At 38.7% G+C, this 22,106-nt stretch overlaps 1 protein-coding gene across 4 annotated transcripts in view; it reads left to right on the forward strand.

Annotated features, from left to right (window-relative positions):
* Positions 1-22,106, forward strand: part of LDAH (lipid droplet associated hydrolase) — a 148,326-nt gene that overhangs the window by 11,907 nt on the left and 114,313 nt on the right. For 3 of the 4 annotated variants that reach the window (XR_016230537.1, XM_002710058.6, XM_089327789.1), the window contains exons 2-4: positions 2,571-2,723; positions 3,210-3,353; positions 15,424-15,593. Coding sequence is in view for 3 of the 4 variants with exons in the window: in XM_002710058.6 (XP_002710104.1) it covers positions 2,573-2,723; positions 3,210-3,353; positions 15,424-15,593 (465 nt within the window). In the remaining variant the exon portion in view is untranslated. Of the gene's footprint in view, positions 1-2,570; positions 2,724-3,209; positions 3,354-15,423; positions 15,594-20,305; positions 20,480-22,106 lie in introns of those variants that run through there. The other variant, XM_070069395.2, reaches the window with a different exon arrangement.

Here is a 22,106-nt window from a genome sequence, read left to right on the forward strand (position 1 = left end):
TATTTTGAATCAAGAAGGGCCCCACTTTTTTAGTGAGAGTTTTTCATTTTTCTAAATATTGTTGTTTAAGAACATCAGTTTTGTACTTTTGGTTAAACATGGAGATTACAATGTATATATTTATTTCTCCTTCCTCCCTAAATTCATTTAACTGTCAGTAAAAGTAATAGAGGTATAAACAAAGAGAATGGAAGAGGCAGTATAACATCAAACTAGAGAAGTGAGATTTTAGAAATGCTAGAAAATAAATTACAATCAACAGAGCTGGGCAGTTTGGATGGAACATAATGTTTGATCATACTGTTGAACTATAATTTATTTAATCATTCCTTAATGTTGAGTCATATACATAATTTTTATTTTTTGCATAGTGGTTTGTCATAATTAACTGAACCTTCTATTAATAACCACTTAGATTTTTCAGCTTTTCATTATTATAAATAACATTCTATGCATTAGTCTGAAAAAAATATTTGGGATTTTTGTTTTAGAATCGAGTCCTCAAAATGACTGAAACAGAGTTTATGCCTTTTATGGGTAATGCCAGGTTGCTTACCGAAACCCATTCTCATTCACATCAGTATGTGGGATTTCCCATTTCACAACACCCCAGCCTGCATTGCATTTATCTTAAGATGTTCAATTTGGAAAGGGACAGGTGCCGCTTACAGAGAATTGCTTGACTGTGGTGCCATGGGAGAGCATGGCCTGACACGAGTAACAAGTTTTTCCAGGTAGAACTTAGCTGGCTGCCTTTACCCCAGCCGACTTAGGATAAAGACAGGTGCTGTGAGTTTAGAGGAAAAATTTCCTGTACCTGCAGTGCTCAAGGAAGGCTTCATGTAAGAAGTAGAATTTGACCTGAGCTAAGGTGAGAAAGATTTATAGAGACCTTGCAGACACATGAGTGTATCAGTAGATCAAATTAGAAAACAAGAACCACACAATAACTTAAATGATTGGTTTAATATAATAATTATTTTTAAAAAGATTTATTTATTTTAAAGGCAGGATTACAGAAAGAGAAGGAGAGACATAGAGAGATGTTTTATCTGCTGGTTCATTTCCCCAAATGGCTACAATAGCCAGGGCTGGGCCAGGCTGAAGCCAGGAGCTTCATCTGGGTCTCGCATGTGGTTGTCAGGGACACAAGCACTTGGGCCATCTTCTGCTGCTTTCCCAGGTGCATTAGCAGGGAGCTGGGTTGCAAGCAGAGCAGACAGTACTCGAACCTGCACCCATATGGGATGCCACCATTACAAACCGCATCTGAACCCACAACACCGGCCCCAACATAAGAATAATTAAGATGTGATAGGAGAAAAACTGTAAAGTTTCTGTATAAATATAACTGTAACAGGTACCACCAGGACTAAATGATAATACCTAAGTAAGGACAAAATTGGAGGTGGAGCCCAATGGGTAGCGGAGAAGTATGCTGGATTGCTTTGGCCAAAGCCTGGTCTTTCTAGAGGCTGCAGTATCAACCCTGAGGTGCAGATGAGTTGAGGCTAGTAGGGGTTGGGAAAGCTCTTTATTCCTGCAACATCTCTCCAGGGTATTCTACTAATAGAGTTCAATGTTATATCAGCAGGCAAAGGAAAGAAAATTTAAACCTCCAGGTCCATTATCCCAGAGAAGGCAATGACATGAGTTTGGAGCTGGGAGACAGTAAGTTGATAACGCATAAGGGGAGAAAGCATTCTGGAGTGGAGGGGGAATAAATACAAGACAAGTTACAGGAGAAGAAGAGTGTAAGGACTTAGAAATAAGAGGGCAGGGTCAGTATAAAGTGGCAAGAGGAGAAAAACTAGGAGAGTCTTAGAGTTTTGACTTTAGAGGGCTTTGAACGAATGAAGAATAGTAGAAGGTGAATATAGACCATTGAAGGTTTGAGACCTCTGCCGTCAATAGACAGGACAGGCCAAGGCAGAGATGGAGGAGAGATGTGCTTAACTTGGGCCTACATTTTTGCACATACTTAGATTATACAGCAAATTGTTCATGGTGTTATCTCATATCCTTTCTTTTGTTCCACCCATTCAGAATTTAAAAATGTAGTACTTTAGTAATACATACAATATGCTTGTAGTATTGGGACAGGAAAGGATTAATAGGAGAAGAAAATAAACGACCATGGAGTTCACTGTCCCTCCCACTTTTCCACTAGAGAATGCAAGGGTGAGCACTTCTGTACCAGTCCTCTCCAGGTCAGGTAGGGAGAGTTCGGTAAAGTACAGAACTGAAGGAAGCATGGAAATTATCCATGCTTATTGTTGATTTAAGCTGGGGAAGAGAGCGGGAGAAAAGGTGAGTCTGATTTTGATTCAAACCCCACTATCGTCTTATTTCATCAAAGATGTGTCTCCCTGTTCCTAATGATTCTTGTGGTTTGTTTTAATTTGTTTTGCAATCCAGTAATCCATAGAAACTAGTCTATCTCCCATACATCCTTGTGCAATTTCCTTCTAGGTATGCTGAAATTTGCCTTTCTTATTCCTGAATATTGTCTTTGGCTCACGGTTTTACATTTTATTGACTCTTCATGTCACCTTTCTCTCCTTATTTAGAAATGGACTCGGAAACCCAGGAAGAAATTCCTGTGCATGAGGAATTCATTTTATGTGGTGGAGGCGAGACCCAGGTCCTAAAATGTGGGCCCTGGACAGACTTTAATGATCTAAGTGTCGACAGGCCTAAGCTGCTTATTTTCATTATTCCCGGTAGGTATAGAAGCCTAGATGAAGAGACTTTATACAGATGCTCATAATTATTACTGGTTTTAAAGGTGCTGTATGTGGGGTAGGCGTTGTGGTGTGGGAGTTAAGCCACCACTTGGGATGCAGGCATCACTTATCAGTGTGCCGGTTAGAGTCCTTGCTCCTCCGCTCATGATGTGCCTTCCTGCTAATGCATCCCATGTTGGGCCCTGCCTTCCAGCTGGGAGACCTGGATGGAGGGAGGAAGAACTAGTTTGAAACAATTGGCGAACAAAGCAGGAACAGAAATGTTCTAAGTGTTCTAGTCCCCAGACTAGAAGTATGAAGGGTATTAAATTAAGGTATATGTAAACAAATTAGTAGATCTGTATAAGAAAGTGTGAGGAGAAACTGACCCTCTGGTCTATACATCATCCTGTGTGTGTGTGTGTGTGTGTGTGTGTGTGTTTATTGCTTGGGTTAATCTGAACCCTGTATTTCTTTTCTTAGGTAACCCAGGGCTTTCTTCCTTTTATGTGCCATTTGCAAAGGATTTGTACTGTTTGACAAAAAAACGCTTTCCAGTTTGGATTATTAGTCATGCGGGACACGTCTTGCCCCCCAAAGACAAGAAGATTGTGACAACTTCAGAGGGTATGTCCTTCCTTTACAGTGAGTGGACGTGCCTGTTTCTAGAAAGCCTGCTAGGGTTAAGAGTTATCACTAATGGAAACCTCTGCTTGTGGCATTTGGTCCACAGTGCCATATTTTGGTAATTTAGAAGTTTTAGAGACATTTTTATTTTTCTGTGAGTAATTTTCTATAAGAATTTGGATGGATCAATCTGTTATTATTTGCCTGCTATATATTTACCAAATAATAATCATCCACGTGTTTATTGCTCATGTGCTATATTCTAGGGTTGCACTAAGAGAAGTGGTAGAGGCACTGGCCCTTGCTACCGTGAGGGGGAGTGAACCAGCTAAAGGAGGATCTCTCTCTCTCTCTCTCTCTCTCTCTCTCTCTCTCTCCCCTCTCCCCCTCCCCCTCCCCCTTCCCCTCCCTCTTTGTCTGTCACTCTGCCTTTCAAATAAATAAAATAAATCTTAAAAAGAGAGAGAAGTGGTGGAAGGTGACTTTTTTTTGTCTGTGCCCTCTTCTCTCATGGTGGAGAGAGAGGATGCAAGTTCTTTTGGGACCCTTCCTAGGCACTCGTTCCATGCATGAGGTCTCCAGCCTCATCACCTTCCTCCCCCATCCTACTCATTTCCCAAAGTCTCCACCTCCTGATATCATCCCATTTCAGGGTAGGGTTCCACCATACGTATTGACAGAGGAAGAGACAAGCATTCAGACCATACCAGTAAGTTTTGAAAGTTGAGTAAAATTTGGATTTGGTTGTGGAAGTGGAGTAACCAAGAGGGACTCCTACAGAAGGGAGTGAGATGTAATGAGTGAGCTACTGCTATGCCGGGCCAAACTGAAAGAAAACTTGAGAGCTGGGGAGAGAGCTAGGACTCCAGGTGGTAGGCTGCTGGAAGGATTTTTTTTTTTTTAAAAGACTCATTTTATTTGAAAGTTAGAGTTACAGAAAGACGGAAACAGAGATCGTCCATCTGCTAATTCACTTCCCAGATGACCACAATGGCCAGGGCTGGACCAGGCTGAAGCTGAGAACCAGGAGCTTCATCTGGGTCTCCCCACAAGAGTGGCAGGGGCCAAAGCACTTGGACCATCTTCCACTCCTTTAGGGAACTATACCAGAAGTGAAACAGCCAGCACTTTAACTTTCGGGAATTGAACTGGCACCAGTATGGAATGCCCGTTACAGGTGGCAGCTTTAGCCTCTTTGCCACAATGCCAGCCTCATGCTGGGAAGGCTTTCAAATGGAGGAAGTATTACCATAGTTTAAAAAAAATGAGGAGATGGGGCTGGTGCTGTGGCTTAGCAGGTAAAGCCACCACCTTCAGTGCTGGCATTCCATATGGGCACCAGTGTGAATCCTGGCTGCTCCACTTCTGTCTAGCTCCCTACTAATGTGCCTGGGAAAGCAGCAGAAGATGGCCCATGTGCTTGGGACTCTGTAGCCACATGGGAGACCAGGAAGAAGTTCCTGGCTCCTGGCTTCAGATTGGCCCTGTTCTGTCCGTTGCAGCCATTTGGGGAGTGAAAGCAAATGGAAGATATCTTCCTCTTTCAGTCTCTCTCTCTTTCTCCCTCCTTCTCCCTCTAACTCTGCCTTTCAAATGAATAAATAAATCTTTTAAAAAATGAGAGGATAAAAGACAACCATAACTTTTTTTTTAATGAATATAAATTTCCAAAGTACAGTTTATGGATTACAATGGCTCCCCCCCTCCATGACTTCCCTCCCACCCGCAACCCTCCCCTTTCCTGCTCTCTCCCCTTCCATTCATATCAAGATTCATTTTCACTTCTCTTAGTATACAGAAGATCAGTTTAGTATACATTAAGTAAAAATTTCAACAGTTTGCACCCACATAGAAACACAAAGTGAAAAATACTGTTTGAGTACTAGTTATAGCATTAAATCTCAATGTACAGCACACTAAGGACAGAGATCCTACATGAGGAGTAAGTGCACAGTGACTCCTGTTGTTGACTGACAACCGTAACTTAAATTTTCAACAGACATTCCATTCAAGGGCCTTTGTCTTAGCGGCCCCCCTTAATTGGAGGTGAGAGAGAGGGGGCTGTGGCCACATGGCTGCTGTGCTCCTGATTCTTCTGTGTCTCCTGTCACGTGAGCACTTTCTGTACTTACTGAGCTTCTAAGTTTTGAAGATATGGTGCTCTAAAATACATTCTACTTTTGTTGTATATTCATGATTATTTTAGTGTTGCAAGTTTTACTATACAAAGACCTATACTCTATAAATGATCTGAGTGATACTCAGGGTTTTGTTTTGTTTTTAAGATTTTATTTATTTATTTGAGAGGTAGAGCTAGAGAGAGAGAGAAAGGTGGTCCATCTGCTGGTTCACTCCCCAAAAGGCCTCTCCTGGAATTAGGGTTTGTTTTGATTGTATTTTTTAAGTATGTACTTTACCCTTTAAGCATCATCACAGATATAATTTGTGTTTTCAAATTTAAATATAGTAGCAATAAATATGATTACATATGTTAGCTCTTCTGAACACCCTCCAAGGAAGATGACTTTATTAATCTATATTATTATTCATTATTATTCATTTTGGGTACATGTTGTAGGTCAAATAAATAGTATCAATTTATCTAGTTTATCTAATCTTTAACCTTATATTTTGGAGCTAACTTTTTAACCCCAATAAGTAATGCTGTCCAGTTTATTTGTTTTCAAAATGGATTAATTTTCTTTGTGGTGTTTTTATATTTAAAAGTTATATGTGCTTATTGTAAAAAAAATTTAAACAATATAGAATATAGTAAGAAGGTTAAAGTCATAAAATCTTGTTTCTATAATTTAAAGGGTGAAAAGAATGCCAACAGTTTATAATGCTTTATTTTAATTATGTCTAAACATTTTCAACCCCAAATCAAACAAACATTAGCATTTGCCACTGAGAGATGAGATTGTCCCATGCCTCTAACACTTTGTGTAATAAATCAAGGTTTTTTTTTCCAAGCTGAAGTAAGCACTGGGATCTGTAGTACCAGGAAGTATATTTTTGAGGTTTCCCTCCAAGCCCTGTCATGACAGTGTCATGATGAAGTATGTATCTTAAACCTTAGTAATATAGTTATATTGGATTTGAGGGTATTTTCCCCAACACTTTTTTACTCCATTTTACCTGCTCAGAAATTTTAGTTGACTTATGATATATACCAAGAAAACAATAAGTATAGAGTGATTTGAAAAAACAAGTAGTGGGCTTCTACTTTCATCTCTGAAATATAGAACTTGGGATTTGCCACTGCTATCCTCATAAGAAGAAAGCTGAAAATCAATGATTTTTCCGAGATCTGTCAAAGAGATAAGGTGACAAGACAAACTGCCTCCTGAAATCTGGAGATTAGGAATACAGTGAAGATAGCTCACCTGAGGCAAAGGACCCTAAAGCCCTAAGCTGGTGAAATACGTAAATAATTACTTTAATAAATAGTTGAAGATGAAGTACAGAATGGTTTGAGAGTAAGAAACTAGTGCAAGCCTCATCTTAGGGGAACTTTCCCACTTTCATGAAAACCCATTACATTCTTATGTGAGAAGCAGAAAACTTGCCTAGCGCTTATTGTCACTGAAGAGGACAAGTAACTGTTTTGCAACATGTCTGGAGCATTCTCAATAATAAAGGCATGCACTCCAAGGGAAAATCTTTGCCAGGGCCTTATCCAACTATGGGGGTAGGAGAGTTGGCCAACTCCACTCCATTCCAGTCTTCTTGTCTCACACACAGAAAGAAAAACTTGACACACACTTAGGCAGATTACATCATGGAGTCTCAGCTTACTGAAAGACTGAGATTTAACAGCAGGTTATAGGATGCTTCCTGCCTCCAGATTTACTACCCTGTCACAAGGACTCCAGACTATTTAAGAATTATCAGTGGCCGGCGCCACGGCTCAGTAGGCTAATCCTCTGCCTGCGGCACCGGCACACCCGGTTCTAGTCCCAGTTGGGGCGCCGGATTCTGTCCCGGTTGCCCCTCTTCCACGCCAGCTCTCTGCTGTGGCCCAGGAAGGCAGTGGAGGATGGCCCAAGTGCTTGGGCCCTGCACCCCACGGGAGACCAGGATAAGCACCTGGCTCCTGCCCTCGGATCAGCGCAGTGCGCCGGCCGCAGTGCGCTGGCTGCAGCGGCCATTGGAGGGTGAACCAACGGCAAAGGAAGACCTTTCTCTCTGTCTCTCTCTCACTGTCCACTCTGCCTGTCAAAAAAAAAAAAAAAAAAAAAAAAGAATTATTAGTGAAACCAAAGACAACAAGGAAGAAAAAGACTCACATACACACCCACCCACCCACCCACCCACCCACACACGTATGCTAGAGGAAACTATCCTTTGGCACCTATAGCTATAGCAAACATTAAACACAGCCCAGCTACCAACCACATTAACATAAAGCCTCATACTGAAGGTCTGTTTGCCTCATTTCCTGTTACCCAGTACATGGTATCCAGCTTTAAATTAAAAAAAAATTTTTAAGTATTGTAAAAGCAAGAAGAAACTCTGAAGAGACAAAGCAAGCATCAGAATCAGATTCAGAAATATGCTTATTACTGATTTTTGAAATTATTAGGGAAATAAAATTATTATGATAAATATGTTATTAACTAATGGAAGAAGTAGCATGCATCATAAATAGCTGGGTAATACAAGCAGGGAAATGGAAGCAGAGAATCAAAAGGAAATGTAGAAAATCCTATAACAAAAATGAAAAATGCCTTTGATGGCTCTCCTGTCGAACAGATACAATTGAGGGAGAAACCATTAAGCTTGACAATAGGTTAATAGAAACTTCTCAATCTGAAACACAGAGAAGGGATAAAATGGAAGGAAAAAAAAGAGCATCCCAAGAACTGTGGGACAATTTCAAAAGGTACAACATATGCATAATTGGAATACCAAAACAAGAAGAATAGGATGGAACTAAAATATTGAAAATACTTAATGCCAGCCAAAAAGCACAGGCCCAGGAAGCTCAGAGAACACTAAGTCTTCAGCTAGGTATGATATATGTACATTGCAGAAAACCAAAAACAAGGGGAAAGTTTTGAAAAAAGGTAGAAGGAAAAAGTCTTACCAGTGAAAGACAAATATGAGAATTACAGGGAACTTCTTGTCAAAAACCATTTAAGCAAGGAGAGAATGAAGTGAAGTCTTTGGCATTGAAAGAAAAATACCACCAGTCTAGAATTCTATATCTAATGAAATTATCTTTCAGAATTAAAAGAAAAACAAAGACTTTCAGACAAATGCTGAGGCCATAGATCTGCCTTAGAAAAAATATTGAGAGATGCTCTTTAGGGAAAAGGAAAATGATAAAGTTTAGAAACTTAAATATTTGTAAAGAAAGGGACAGCATTGGAGAAGGAATAAATGAAGATTTAAAATATGTGTATTTTTCTTATTCTAAATTGACCTGATAGCAAGTAACATTAACAAACAATAATACAATAATAATATATAAAATATTAATAAAATAACAATTGAGTCATTATTAAATATTGATCAGTAAAATGATAGAAGAGAGGAATTGGGAAAATTTAGTTGCAATGTACCTGGACTAAAAGTGCCATTGTATAGTGTTATTTATATTAATTTACATTGTGTATATTGTAAATTCAAGAGCAACCACTGAACTTTTTAAAATTATAATTAATATGACGTGAAGAAAGAAAATGGGGTCATATAAAATGTTGAACTAAAGTTGGAGAAGGTAGAAGAAAGGAAGTTTTAAAGAAGAAATAATAAATTTAACAAATAGAAGACATTCACAAAAATGGTATGTACTAGTCTAACTGTGTCATTAATCATTTTAAGTATAGTCTAAATATACCAATTGAAAGAGACTGTTTGGAATAGATTTTAAAAGATCTTATTATATCCATGTTGTATACAAGAAACTCATTTTGACTATAAAGATACAACTCAATTATAAGTAAAGGGGTATAGAAATACATGCCATGCTAGCACTAATTGAAGAGAAGTTACAGTGGCAGCTATTTTAATCTATTAGAACTAATAAACTAATTCGGTAAAGTTGAGGATATAAAATCAACAAAAATCAGTTTTAAGTTTCCATACAGTAACAAAGTACTATCTGAAAAAGAAAAACATCTAATTAACAATAGCATCAAAAATGCTAAAAAAAAAAAAAAAGAGAGAGAGAGAATCTTAAAAGTGTGAACTCTTAGAAACAGGTGTTTGTCAGGGCTACAAAGTAGGGGAAATTGGGAGACATACAAATAGCCAACAGACACATGAAAAAATGCTCAGATCACTAGCCATCAAGGAAATACAAACAAAAACCACAATGAAGTTTCACCTCATCTCAAGTTAGAATCAAAAAATAATAAATACTGGTGAGGATGTGAGGAAAAGTTACCCTAATACACTGTTGATGGGAATGTAAACTATCATAACCATTATGGGACAGTATTGAGATTTCTTAGAAATCTGAAAATAGATCTGCCATATGACCTTGCCATCCCACTCCTGGGAATTTACCCAAATGAAATGAAATCACCTCCATGTTTATGGCAGCTCAATTCAAAATAGTTAAGATATGGAATCAACCCAAATGTCCATCAACTGATGACTGGATGAAGAAAATGTGGTATATATACATTATAGAATACTACTCAGCCATAAAAATGAATGAAATCCAGTCTTTTGCAACAAAATGGATGCAACTGGAAGCCATTATGCTTAGTGAAATAAGCCAGACCCCCAAAAGACAAATATCATGTTTTCTCTGATATGTGGTAGTTAATATAGAATCCAAAAATAGTATATGAATGAAATGGAAAAAAGAATGTACACATGTCAATAAATGAAATAAAAACAGCTGAAAAAAAGAAATAAGTGAAAATAAAAATTCTATTTTAAAATAGAAGCATCACCTTTAAGTTATAAGATAAATAATTTCCAGGGATCTAATGTTTAACATGGTGATTATAGTTAATACTGTATTATATATATGAAATTTGCCAAGGGAATAGTTCTTCAAAAAAAAGAAAAGATCCTAAACCAATAATCAGTAACCTTCCAAATATGAAAGTGGCAGCTTCAGATGGTTTTACTGGTAAATTCTACTGATGAAGAAATTATACCAATTCTCTATCTCTCAGAAAATAAAAGTAGAAGCAACATTTCCTAACTCATTCTGTGAGGCCAGGTTTACTATATTAGCAACATGAGATAAAGATGTTTAAGTTTCCAAAAAAGGAAAACTATATACCAGTATCTCTTATCAACATAGACACAAAAATTCTTAACAAATATTAAATCAAATCCAACAATACATAAAATCAATTAACCACCAGAGTGGGATTAATATAAGGCTGTTTTAACAGTTGAAAATCAATTAATATAATCCATCATATCAACAAGTCAAAGAAGAAAAATCATGTTCATATCAATTGATACAGAAGCACATTTGACAAAATGTAATACTAATTTAAGATTAAAATGCTCAGCAACTAGGAATACAGGGAGAAATTCCTCATCTTGATAAAGACTACCTACAAAAAACCCTATAGCTAATATCATACTTAATGGTGAAAAATGGGATTTTCCTCTAAGACAGGGATCAAGACAAGGATTGCCCCCATTCCTGTTGAACATTGTGCTAGAATTCCTAGCTAGTGCAATAAGATAAGAAAAGCAATTAGGATTAGGAAGGAAGAAATAAAATTACCTTTGTTCACCGATGATATAATTGTCTATGTAGGAAATACCAAAAAATTGATAACAACAAAAACTGTTGGAATTAATGTGATTATAGCAATATTGCAAAGTGCAAGGTTATATGAGGCCACTTTTAATGTGTGAAAAATTAGAATTAAAAGTTAAGTCTGCTTTGGTGCAAAGAAATTTTTGAAATCCATTCATAGTTTTCTTATAAAATGCATTTTCCATTAACTTTTTGGGACACACCCCCCCCATACAAATGAAGTCAATTGTGGGTGGAACATTTATCCTAGTGGTTAAGATGCTCACACCTATCAGAGTACTCTAGTTCAATACCTGACTCTAGCTCCTGAATCCAGCTTTCTGCTAATACAGATACTGGAAGACAGTACTGATGGCTCAATAATTAGGTTCCTACCACCTATGCGGGGGATCTGAATTGAGTGAGTTCCCAAGTTCAGCACCTGGTCCAGTCCCAGCTAATGCAGGCATTTAGGATATGAACTAGTGGACGTGTGTTCTCTCTCTGACTCTCAAGTAAATAACTATTTTAAAAGTCAGTTGTTTTCCTATTTAGTAGCAGTGAAAACTTAGAGTTTAAAATTAATAACACTTTACATTAGAACTAGGGTATATTTTGAAGGCTGAGTGAATATTGATTACCTAGCAGTGAAACATTTTAATAGCAGTAGTGAAAGAAAATTGAATATACAGATTGCATTGCCTTGGTTAAAAAAACATGTATTTCAGCAGGCATCATTTTTGAAATGTGACTGAGAGTGAATAAAGTATATAGAAAATACTTGCTTCTAAGTATGTACCCAAAATTAGGGGTTTAATACCATTGTGTTTCATTTGTTGGGAAATTTGTATGTATGTTGAGAATTTGTTTTTGCTACCTTATGTTGTGTTTGAAAAACAGAGGTTATAAAAGAAATCTTGCTAGAAAAGAGGCTTCCTTCTTTAACAAGCTGAACTAACAAAAGCTGCCAGCCACCTGGTCTTTAATATGAACTCTAGCAAAAGAAGAGAGAAACCAAAGACAGAGGGAGCTAGGAAGTACAGAGTGAGCTTCCCTAATATATTAGTCCAAATCCCAAATACTTCAAAATCCATGACCTTTTGAGTACGAAAATAATGCTCTAAAAGCCTTGGATTTTGGAGCATTTCAGGTTTTTGGATTTTTGGACTTCAGATACTCAACAGGTAAGCAGATATTCCAAAATCTAAAAAACTCTGAAATCTGAAGCAGTTCTAAACACTTCAGATAGGGGATATTCAACCTGTAGTGGAAATACCGCAAGTACACAGTGAGGGAAAATTCCTATTCTTTTGTTGTGTTCAAACTTCTTAATGGTTATTCTTATTCCTATGTTCTCAACTTGGTGAGAATGGCCAACCATGGTAGAGAGAAACTACAAGAATTACTATATTACAGAAACATTGAGCTATCACAGTAAGCTATATGAAATCATGCTAAAGACAGAGGCAAACATTTGAACAGGATGTGAATCATGATTTTGAAAGCTGAACTAGCCTTGAAGGATAACTGCAGATCGGGGATTCTCAAACTTCGGCATCCGAATCACCTGGAAGATTTATCAAAACCCACATGGTTGCCCCCTGGGCTGTTGGTTCAGTGGATCTTGGGTGGGACCTGAGAATTTGTATTTCTATTAAACTCCCAGGTAATGTTTATGCTCCTGGTCCTAGGCCACATTTTCAGAACCACTGCCCAAGGTCTGCCCCCATTAAGCACTGAGAACCAGCAGAAAGTATCTGTTGTGTGTCTGAATTTCTAGGGAATGTTTCTAGTTCTTGTTTTAAATGGATGTCTTATTACTCATAACTTGTTTGGAGTATGCTTATTGCTCTTTGTGCTGCAAGTGTAATGTTGAGTTAGTAACTTAGTAATTAGAGCCTGCATTCTTTGCTACCTAATGAGAACAGTGCCATCTAGAGGAATTAGCCCACAGGGCCACTACAGAACCAGAAGAAGCCTTGGTTTCCTAGAGCAGGTGAAAGGGTGACTCATCTTTGCCTGGAGTTACAGATGACTGACTTGAGTATGTGTGGTGCTACACAGGGCATACAATGAAATTGAAATGCCAGTCTGCACCTTATATAACAGTGCCTTTTCAGCTGTGTTCTGTGAAGGCTCTGGGCCTTGTCAAACACCCATTCAGGAAAAGCAATTCTGCTTTTATGTTTCATGAGGTGGAAGTTATGTTTGCAAGTGTTTACTATAATAGACTGCATTGGATAGGTAGGCTAGATATAATATTCTCCATTCAAGATTACTATCCTAAGGTGCAGGTTTTCTGACATGCAAAATATGGCACGAAAATTACATAATAATTGAGAGAGCATAAATTATAACAAGACATCAGATGTTGAGAGTGTATTTTGCTTCATAATTAGCACATGTTAAAATAATGAGCAGTTGGAAATAATATTCTAGTTGTACCACATTATCAAATTGAATGCAATTAGGAGAACAGATGTTCACCAGTGTCAGAAGGGGATGATTTGAGAGTAAAACTGGGACAAGAAATTTTGAGGAATTAGAAGTATAAACTGTTTTCTGGCTTTGATTTACCAGAACCAGCTTACTTGATGGCAAATGCATTGTCAACCATTTCGACTCATTTGTGTAAGAGGTATAAAATAGAAGCTAGAAATCATACTGGTTTACTTTCAGGAGGTAACATGACCTAAAAAATTTACACAGTCTTGGCAGTTAACAATGCATTTGAGTCATGTTTACCTAAAGGAACAATACGCAACTCCCACTGCTGTCCCCTTGGCAGAAAGAGAAAAACCAGTAGAACTTTCTCTCTGCCAGGACTAGAAATGGCAGAGGAGCGTGGAGGTAACATGGAGTTACCAGACTAGTCCAAGGCAGGAACAATTAGTCAATCAAGTCTCAGAGCTCACAGTCACTAGATATGAAAGCAGTACATCTCTAGATCAGAAGCAGACCAGAAGGCAGAGCAAGAGAAGTTAAGAATCCAGCAACCTGTAGCCTCCCAGGGCAGACAGAAGGACTGGAAGTGTCTGCATGTCTGTCATGTGCCAGATCGTTCTGCTCACTCCCTGCAGGCCTTAGATGTCTTCCCACTGGTCCAAACAGAGTCCAGACTCCTGGGTGTGATGCTCCCTGTCCTCCTTGATCAGTAACACCCTTCCTTTCCAACCAATTGCTCTGTCTTATCCTATAACCACAAGTAAATACAGAACTCAGGGCTATTTCTAAAATAATACCCCCCCAAACTTTCGTGCCTTTTGCTTTTGTTTTTGCTAAGTTTGTCAACAGTTTGTTCTTCTTGCTAAATCTATCTCCTGTATCCCATATTTCTCCTGCTGAAATCCTTGGCAGTCATTGGGTTTTGTCAGGTGGAAAGCATAATTTGATGACCGTGATTTTAACAACCTATTTGGAGACTAGTAATTAGAAGTTATTTTAGGGGCTGTTGTGATGCATCAGGTTAAGCTGCCACTTGGGGTGTCTACATCCCATAATGGAGTGCCAGTTTGAGTTCTAGCTGCCCTGCTTCTCATCCAGTTTCCTGTTGAGGCACCCAGGAGGGCAGCAAATGATGGCCTATGTACTTTGGCCCCTGCTGCCTGCATAGGAGATACAGATGAAGTTCTGGGCTCTTGGCTTCAGCCTGTCCAGCCCTGGATATTGCAGGCATTTGAAAAGTGAACCAGCAGATAAACTAGCACTCCCCATCTCCCCCTTTCTGTCATTCTGCCTTTCAAATAAATAAATAAATATTTTAGAAGTTATTTTATATGATTTGTGCTGGGGGATTATATAATTTTTATTTGTTTTTTTAAGTAAAATAGCAGTTTTAAATAGAAACCTTATCTTGCATCCCTTCCCCATGTTTCATACTTAAAAAGCTAGCAGAGTTTCACCAATGTTTAGATATATTGGGGGAGGGGGTGCACTGCAATCTGTTTTAAGAAGCCTCAAGGATTCTGTTGTATGCTTAAGTTTGAGAAACACTGCCCTAACCTAACAGTAATTCATGAAATATTGAAAGCTCATGGGCTTTAAAGACAAAGAGCCCTGGGTGTGACTCTCACCCCTCCCACTGAGTAGGACTGGACTGTCAGTAATGTTTATCAGCATAGAGATTTTCACCTATAAAATGAAAATGGTAATACTTCCTTTCTATGGTTGTTGTGAGCATTGATTATTATACTTGATTTCCTAAAACTGTAGCTAGCATACTGTAGGCTTTTTTGTGTGTGCGTGAGAATGGTAACTACTGTCACTGTTATTTCTTTTTTAGATTATTTTTTCATTGAAGTGATTTTCACTTATTGAGTGAAAGCGTGCTTATATTTTTGCTTTTAGGTCCAAATGCTCAAGAAATTAAGGACATCTATGGACTCAGTGGTCAAATAGAACACAAACTAGCCTTCCTGAGAACTCACGTGCCAAAGGAAATGAAGCTTGTGCTCATTGGCCATTCCATAGGCTGCTATATTTCTCTTCAGATCTTGAAGCGTGCTCCAGAGCTCCCAGTAAGTACACTTTAGGTGGTGACTAAGAATGCCTGCTTATGCACCTGCACAAACCCTCCTCAGCCTGCCTTTGTTCATGGATAATGGATAAACAACACTGAGATGGCTGCTCGATAGCTGCCTTTGTCCTTGTCTCCGTATTATTGTGAGCCTGTGTGATGTACATTTGTGAAATTCCCATAATGTTTCCAAGATTAATACTGAGGGAGATTTTCTTTTTTTTTTTTTTCAAATGAATACCTTTGAATCTGGGAGTTCTAATTTTACATTTAACTTGCTGTCTTTCATAAAGGAATGGTTAAGAGCAGTTAACAACTAAAACCTAGACAAGATTCTTACTGAGAACTTCTCAATCATGCCTTCTTTCAGAAGGAAGAAAATGTATCATCATCATTGATGGGCAAACAGCTATCATCATGGAATACAAAATCTTTACTTAGCTCCAAGCTGTTAGCCTTGATCTTTGTTCTGTAGCTTGGTAGCCATTTTGAGACAAACATTCATTCATTCCTTCTCAAGTACATCTGGGATGCCGCTCTGTGCCTGATAGGAAGTGAGGCACCTGAGAAACACAAGAACTATTTCAAGAGCCTAGGAAAGCAAGTTAACTATAAGAGAGACGCAAAAACTTGAACTAACACATACCAGTGAAATGACTCATTGAATGGATGTAGTAATTGACAAGATAATTTATTTCTTCATTCAGCCAACACATACTAAGCCTTTGCCTTGAAGTATCAGGCACTATGCTATGTTTTTGAGAAATGTCATGGAGGAGAACTATCAATGGCTGTGATTGCTGCCAATTTGTATTTGCTGAATCCTAGGTGTGAGGGAACATGTGCTGTTTGTTGTTGTGCCCCCCCCCCCCAAAGAAACCTTTTATTTAAGGAATAACCTTATATTTAAGGAATATAAACTTCATGCATTTCGTAAGTACAACTTTAAGAATATAGTGATTCTTCCTGCCATACCCGCCCTCCCACCCACGCTCCAACCCTTCCTCTTCCTCCCTCTCCCATTCCCACTCCCATTCTCCACTAAGATCCATTTTCAATTAACTTTATACACAGAAGACCCACTCTATACTAAGTAAAGAGTTCAACAACTTGCATGAAAAAAAAAAAAAAAAAACAACTGTTCCTCACCAGTAGAGAAAAGGGCTGTTCAAAGTCATTGCATCTTGAAGTTAATTTCACTTCCTTTTTTTTTTTTTTTTAGAAACTTAATTAACTTTAAAGAAACACCCAAGAATGATACATCTTTTGGGAGCACTTAAACATAATTGTAATACAACTCTTTGAGGACAGAGATCCTGCATGGAAAGTTAATGCACAGTGACTTCTTTTATAAATTTAACAATTAACACTTATGTATGACATCAGTGATCACCTGAGGCTCTTGATATGAGCTGCCTAGGCTATGGAAGCTTTTGGAATCCAAAAACGCTTGTCAGTATTTAGACAAGACCATAAGCAAAGTGGAAGTCTCTCTTCCCTTCAGAGAAAAGTAACTCCTTCTTTGATGATCACTTCTTTCCATTGGGGTCTCACCCACCCAGTTCCTTCATTTGGACATTTTTTGCCACAGTGTCTTAGCTTTCTGAGCCAGAAATACTCTCATGGGATTTTCAGCCAGACCAGAATACCTTAAGGGCTGATTCTGAGTGTTACTTAAAGCGATTGACATTCTATGAGTATTGTGTGGACTTGCGTCCCATGTTGAAGCATTCACTCCTTTTTAATTCTGTCTATCAGACACTTAATTCTATCCATATGATCACTGTAACACTTAAGATGGTGTATTTTACCACCCAGCTTAAAGGGATTTGAGGTCCCATGGCAAGTTTTTAAACTGTACCCTTAGAAGTAAGTCCATAGGAATGTATGCAGAACTATACAGCTTTACATTTACAAACTTCATACTCTTCATAATTACAACTTTAGGAACATAATGATTCTTCTCACCATGCCTGCCCACATACCTATACTCCCACCCCTCTTCTTCCTTTCCTCTCTTGTTCTCACTTTTATTTTTTACTGAGATCTAGTTTCAGTTGACTTTATATACATATGTTTAACTCTATGTTAAGAGTTCAACAAATAGTATAGGGAAAAAAAACTGTTCCTCAACAGTAAAGACAAGGGCTGTTCAAGTTATTGCTTCTCAAAGTATCAATTTCACTTCTACAGATTGCCTTTTAGGCACTCTATTAGTTATCACAGGTCAGAGAGAACATGTGGTATTTGTCCCTTTGGGACTGGCTTATTTCACTTAGGATGTTTTCCAGATTATTCCATTTTGTTGCAAATGACCAAATTTCTTTCTTTCTTTCTTTCTTTCTTTCTTTCTTTCTTTCTTTCTTTCTTTCTTTCTTTCTTTTTTTTTTTTTTTTTGACACTGTGTAGGATTCCATGGTGTATATCCCATAATTTCTTTATCCAGTCTTCAGTTGAGAGGCATTTGGATTGATTCCCTGTCTTAGCTATTGTGAATTGAGCCGCAATAAACATTGGGGTACAGATAACTAACTCTTTCACATGCTGATTTCATTTCCCTTGGGTAATTTCCCAGGAGTGGGATGGCTGGGTCATATGGTATGTCTATATTCAGATTTCTGAGACATCTCCATATTGTCTTACATAGTGGCTTTACCAGTTTACATTCCCACCAACTGTGGATTAGGAGACATTTTTCCCTACATCCTCATCAGCATTTGTTGTTTGTTGATTTCTGTATGAAAGCCATTCTAATTTGGGTGAGGTGAAACCTCATTGTGATTTTGATTTGCATTTCCCTGATGACCCTGAACATTGTTTCATGTGTCTGTTGGCCATTTGGATTTCCTCTTTTGAAAAATGTCTGTTTAAATCCTTTACCCATCTCTTAACTGGGTTGTTTGTTCTGTTGTTGTGGAGTTTCTTTATCTCTTTGTATATTCTGGTTAGTAATCCTTTATCAGTTACATAGTTTGCAAGTAATTTCTCCCATTCTGTCAGTTGCCTCTTAACTTTCTTGAGTGTTTCTTTTGCAGTACAGTGACTTCTCAATTTGATGTAATCCCACTTGTTAATTTTGGCTTTGACTGCCTGTGCCTCTGGGGTCTTTTCCAATAACCCATTGCCTGCCAATGTCTTGCAGGGTTTCCCCAGTGTTCTCTAATAATCTGATGGTATCGGGTTGGGAAGGCAAGATGAGAACTGATCTCTTTGTGCATCACTCTAAGAATTTTTTCTCACTTTGAGTTATAACGTGTCTCCAGGGAGATTTTAGAGCTCACTATAAATTTGCTCCTTTTCCTGCTTCTTACTGATAATGCTCCTGAAAAGTACAAGTATAGCCTCCCTGGCTGTACATTTTAATTCCAAATAGAGGATTTGAATTTTCATATTTGGTTATAATAAAGGCATTTTTAATTTCTAAGTGTGAATTCAGTAAATGAAGGTTGTGCTCCATTCGCTGTACTGTTGTTTCTACTCTGTTTTTTCCCCTAGATAGGGCACCTTCATCAGACAACAGGCTTTGTTTTTGCTTTCAGCATTTTGCATGGCTTCTAATCTCTTTCGTGCTTTGAGATCTCCTCTGGTGCTGTGGTCACTAGCTTTACAGGGGCCAGCCTTCCTCTTACTGATTCTACTTGTATAGTTGCTGTGAGCTTGCTTTTGGAGCCAAAACACCAGGGTTCAAATAATCACCGTAATTTGTTTGTCTTTGTGATCTTAGACAAGTTACTGAGTCTGTATCTCAGTTCCTTCATCTGTAAAATGGAAATAATGATATGTTCCTCAAAGTATTGTTGTGAGACATTGTATAAAGTATTCAGAATCCTGCCTGGGGACTAGGCATTTGGTGCAGTGGTTAAGACGCCACTTGGGACCCCTGCATCCCATATCAGAGTACCTTCGTTTAAGCCACAGCTCTGCTCCTGCTTCCAGCCTCCTGCTAATGTACACCCTGGGAAGCAGCTAGAAATGGCTCAAGTAGTTGGCTCCCTGTTACCCAAGTGGAAGGTTCAAGTTGAGTTCTTGGCTACTTTTTTCAGCCTTGTGCTGCCTCAGCTGTGTTAGATATTTGGGGATAAACCAGCAGATGGAAGATCTCTGTCTCTGTATGTATGTGTGTATGTGGGGGTGTGTGTCTGTTAGTCATTCAAATAAATATTTTTTCAAAAGAGTAGAACCTTGAATTTCCATGTAACACTTATTTATTTCTTTGAAAGTCACGGTTACAGAGAAATTGGAAGAGACAGAGAGAGATCTTCACCCATTGGTTCACTCCCAAGGTGATCACAATGGCCAGCAGTAGGCTGGGATGAAGCCAGGAGCCAAGAGCTTCTCCCATGTCTCCCATTGAGGGTAGCAGGAGCCCAAACACCTGGGCCATCTTGCACTGCCTTTCAGAGGCAATTAGCAGAGAGGTGGATTGGAAGTGGAGCAGCCAGGACACGAACTGGTGCTCACATGGCATGCCAGCATCACGGGTACGCCATGACGCCAGCCCTATAAGTAATTATTTTTATGGAAATGACACTAGAATCATTGGCACAGTAATTAGATTAACTACTCTATTAGTTATGTACTGTTGTGTATTTTGTTGCTCCAAAACTTAGCAATGGAAACCAATACACATACATCCTCTCAGTTTCTGGCCACAGTTAACTGGGTCCTATACTTCAGGGTCTTTCACACGGTTGTAATCAAGGTGTCTTCTAGGACTGCCATCTCATCTGAAGACTTGAATTGAGTCAGATCTGCTTCCAGCTTACTCACATGGTTGTGGGCAAGATTCAGTTCAAGGACTGTTGGACTGAAAGCCTTAATTCGTCCCTGGCACTTGGGTGGAAGCCACCCTCCTTAACATGTCAACTTCTCACACTCGCTTCACTAACAAGCCTAGCAGAAAAGCCAGAGAGAGTCTGTTGGCAAGATGGAAGTCACAGACCATGACCTAACTACAGAAGTGGTGTCTCTTCATTTTTGTCATATTCTTTTTGTTAGAATCAACTCATTAGATCCAACTGAAACTCAAGGGGATGGAATGAAACTAGGAGATGAGGGTCACTGTGAACCATGTTGAAAGCTGCCTACTCCAACACGATAGTGTGTTGGTGTGCAGCCAAGCATGTGATATAAAAAGATAAGTATACTGAATTTACAACTTGATGTTGGCAATGACTTGGCCCTGCCAAGTAAAATGTAGTAAAATAAAATGAAATAGAATTTTTGGTTCTTAATTGTTCCAGGTGTTTTAAAAGACTGAAAAACATTAAAAAGTGCACTTGTATGTTTGATAATAACATGGCTATTCTGTAAACATAAGGAAAACATTTTCAGTTATGAATTGTCACAGTCTATTAGCTTAATCACAACCCTGTCCTTTTGGTTTTTGTTTCTTTATCTGATATATATTTGAAAACGGTTGTTCAAAACATTTGTTTTGAACCCGTGTCTCTTTCTGGGCTTGCACCACATGTCTGTTAAGAAAGAAGTACAGTGCATCTTTTTTTTTTTTTTTTTTTTTTTTTTGACAGGCAGAGTGGACAGAGAGAGAGACAGAGAGAAAGGTCTTCCTTTGCCATTGGTTCACCCTCCAATGGCCGCCGCGGCCAGCACCGCGCAGATCTGAAGGCAGGAACCAGGTGCTTCTCCTGGTCTCCCATGGGGTGCAGGGCCCAAGCACTTGGGCCATCCTCCACTGCACTCCTGGGCCACAGCAGAGAGCTGGCCTGGAAGAGGGGCAACCGGGACAGAATCTGGCGCCCTGACCGGAACTAGAACCCGGTGTGCCGGCACCGCTAGGCAGAGGATTAGCCTAGTGAGCTGCAGCGCCGGCCTAGTACAGTGCATCTTAAATCTAATCTGCTTTTTTATGGCTTCTTCAACTTCAGAACTTTTTAATTATCACCATTCTTTCAGGTATTCTTGCCCTTGTAGGAATAGTGGTGAAAAGGGGGCAAAAAGATGAAGCATGAGTTTAACCTTATCTGTAGAAGAGACATAATTAGTACTGTTTTCAGAAAGACATTGAAACTGTGTTTTATCTTCTGAAAAAAAAGGTATATTCTAGAAATCGTGTGTAATAAATAGTTCATAAAGCTCACTTTGGGGGAGGGTAAACATCTGTATGATTTTTTTCTACTATTCAAATACTTTGTCTGGTTTCAATTAACTACATTGTTGAAATTTCCCCCTCACACACACTGCTCTGTCCACCCCCCCCTTTCCCAACTATTAAACACCTGGACCAGTTAATATCAATGGTGTGATCCCTGCTGAAGTGTTGAAATTTCAGTGTCTTCTGGGCTGCTCTACAGCAACACAGAGCCTGCATGCCTCAAGTTAGCATGACACGCTCCATTTAAGATGTATTTGACAATCAAATAAGTTTGTGTAAGCCAGAGTGTTGCAATCCTTAATCATTTTGCCAAAAACAAGTTAGCTGTTATGTTTTATAACGTATGAAGTGTGATAATAAGAAACTTGTGTTTCCATCTCTTCTGTTATTTTTACTGGA

The sequence above is a fragment of the Oryctolagus cuniculus genome, chromosome 2 (genome assembly GCF_051225735.1).
Source record: "Oryctolagus cuniculus isolate XC-2025 breed Fujian yellow rabbit chromosome 2, ASM5122573v1, whole genome shotgun sequence".
In the NCBI taxonomy this organism is placed as follows: domain Eukaryota; kingdom Metazoa; phylum Chordata; class Mammalia; order Lagomorpha; family Leporidae; genus Oryctolagus; species Oryctolagus cuniculus.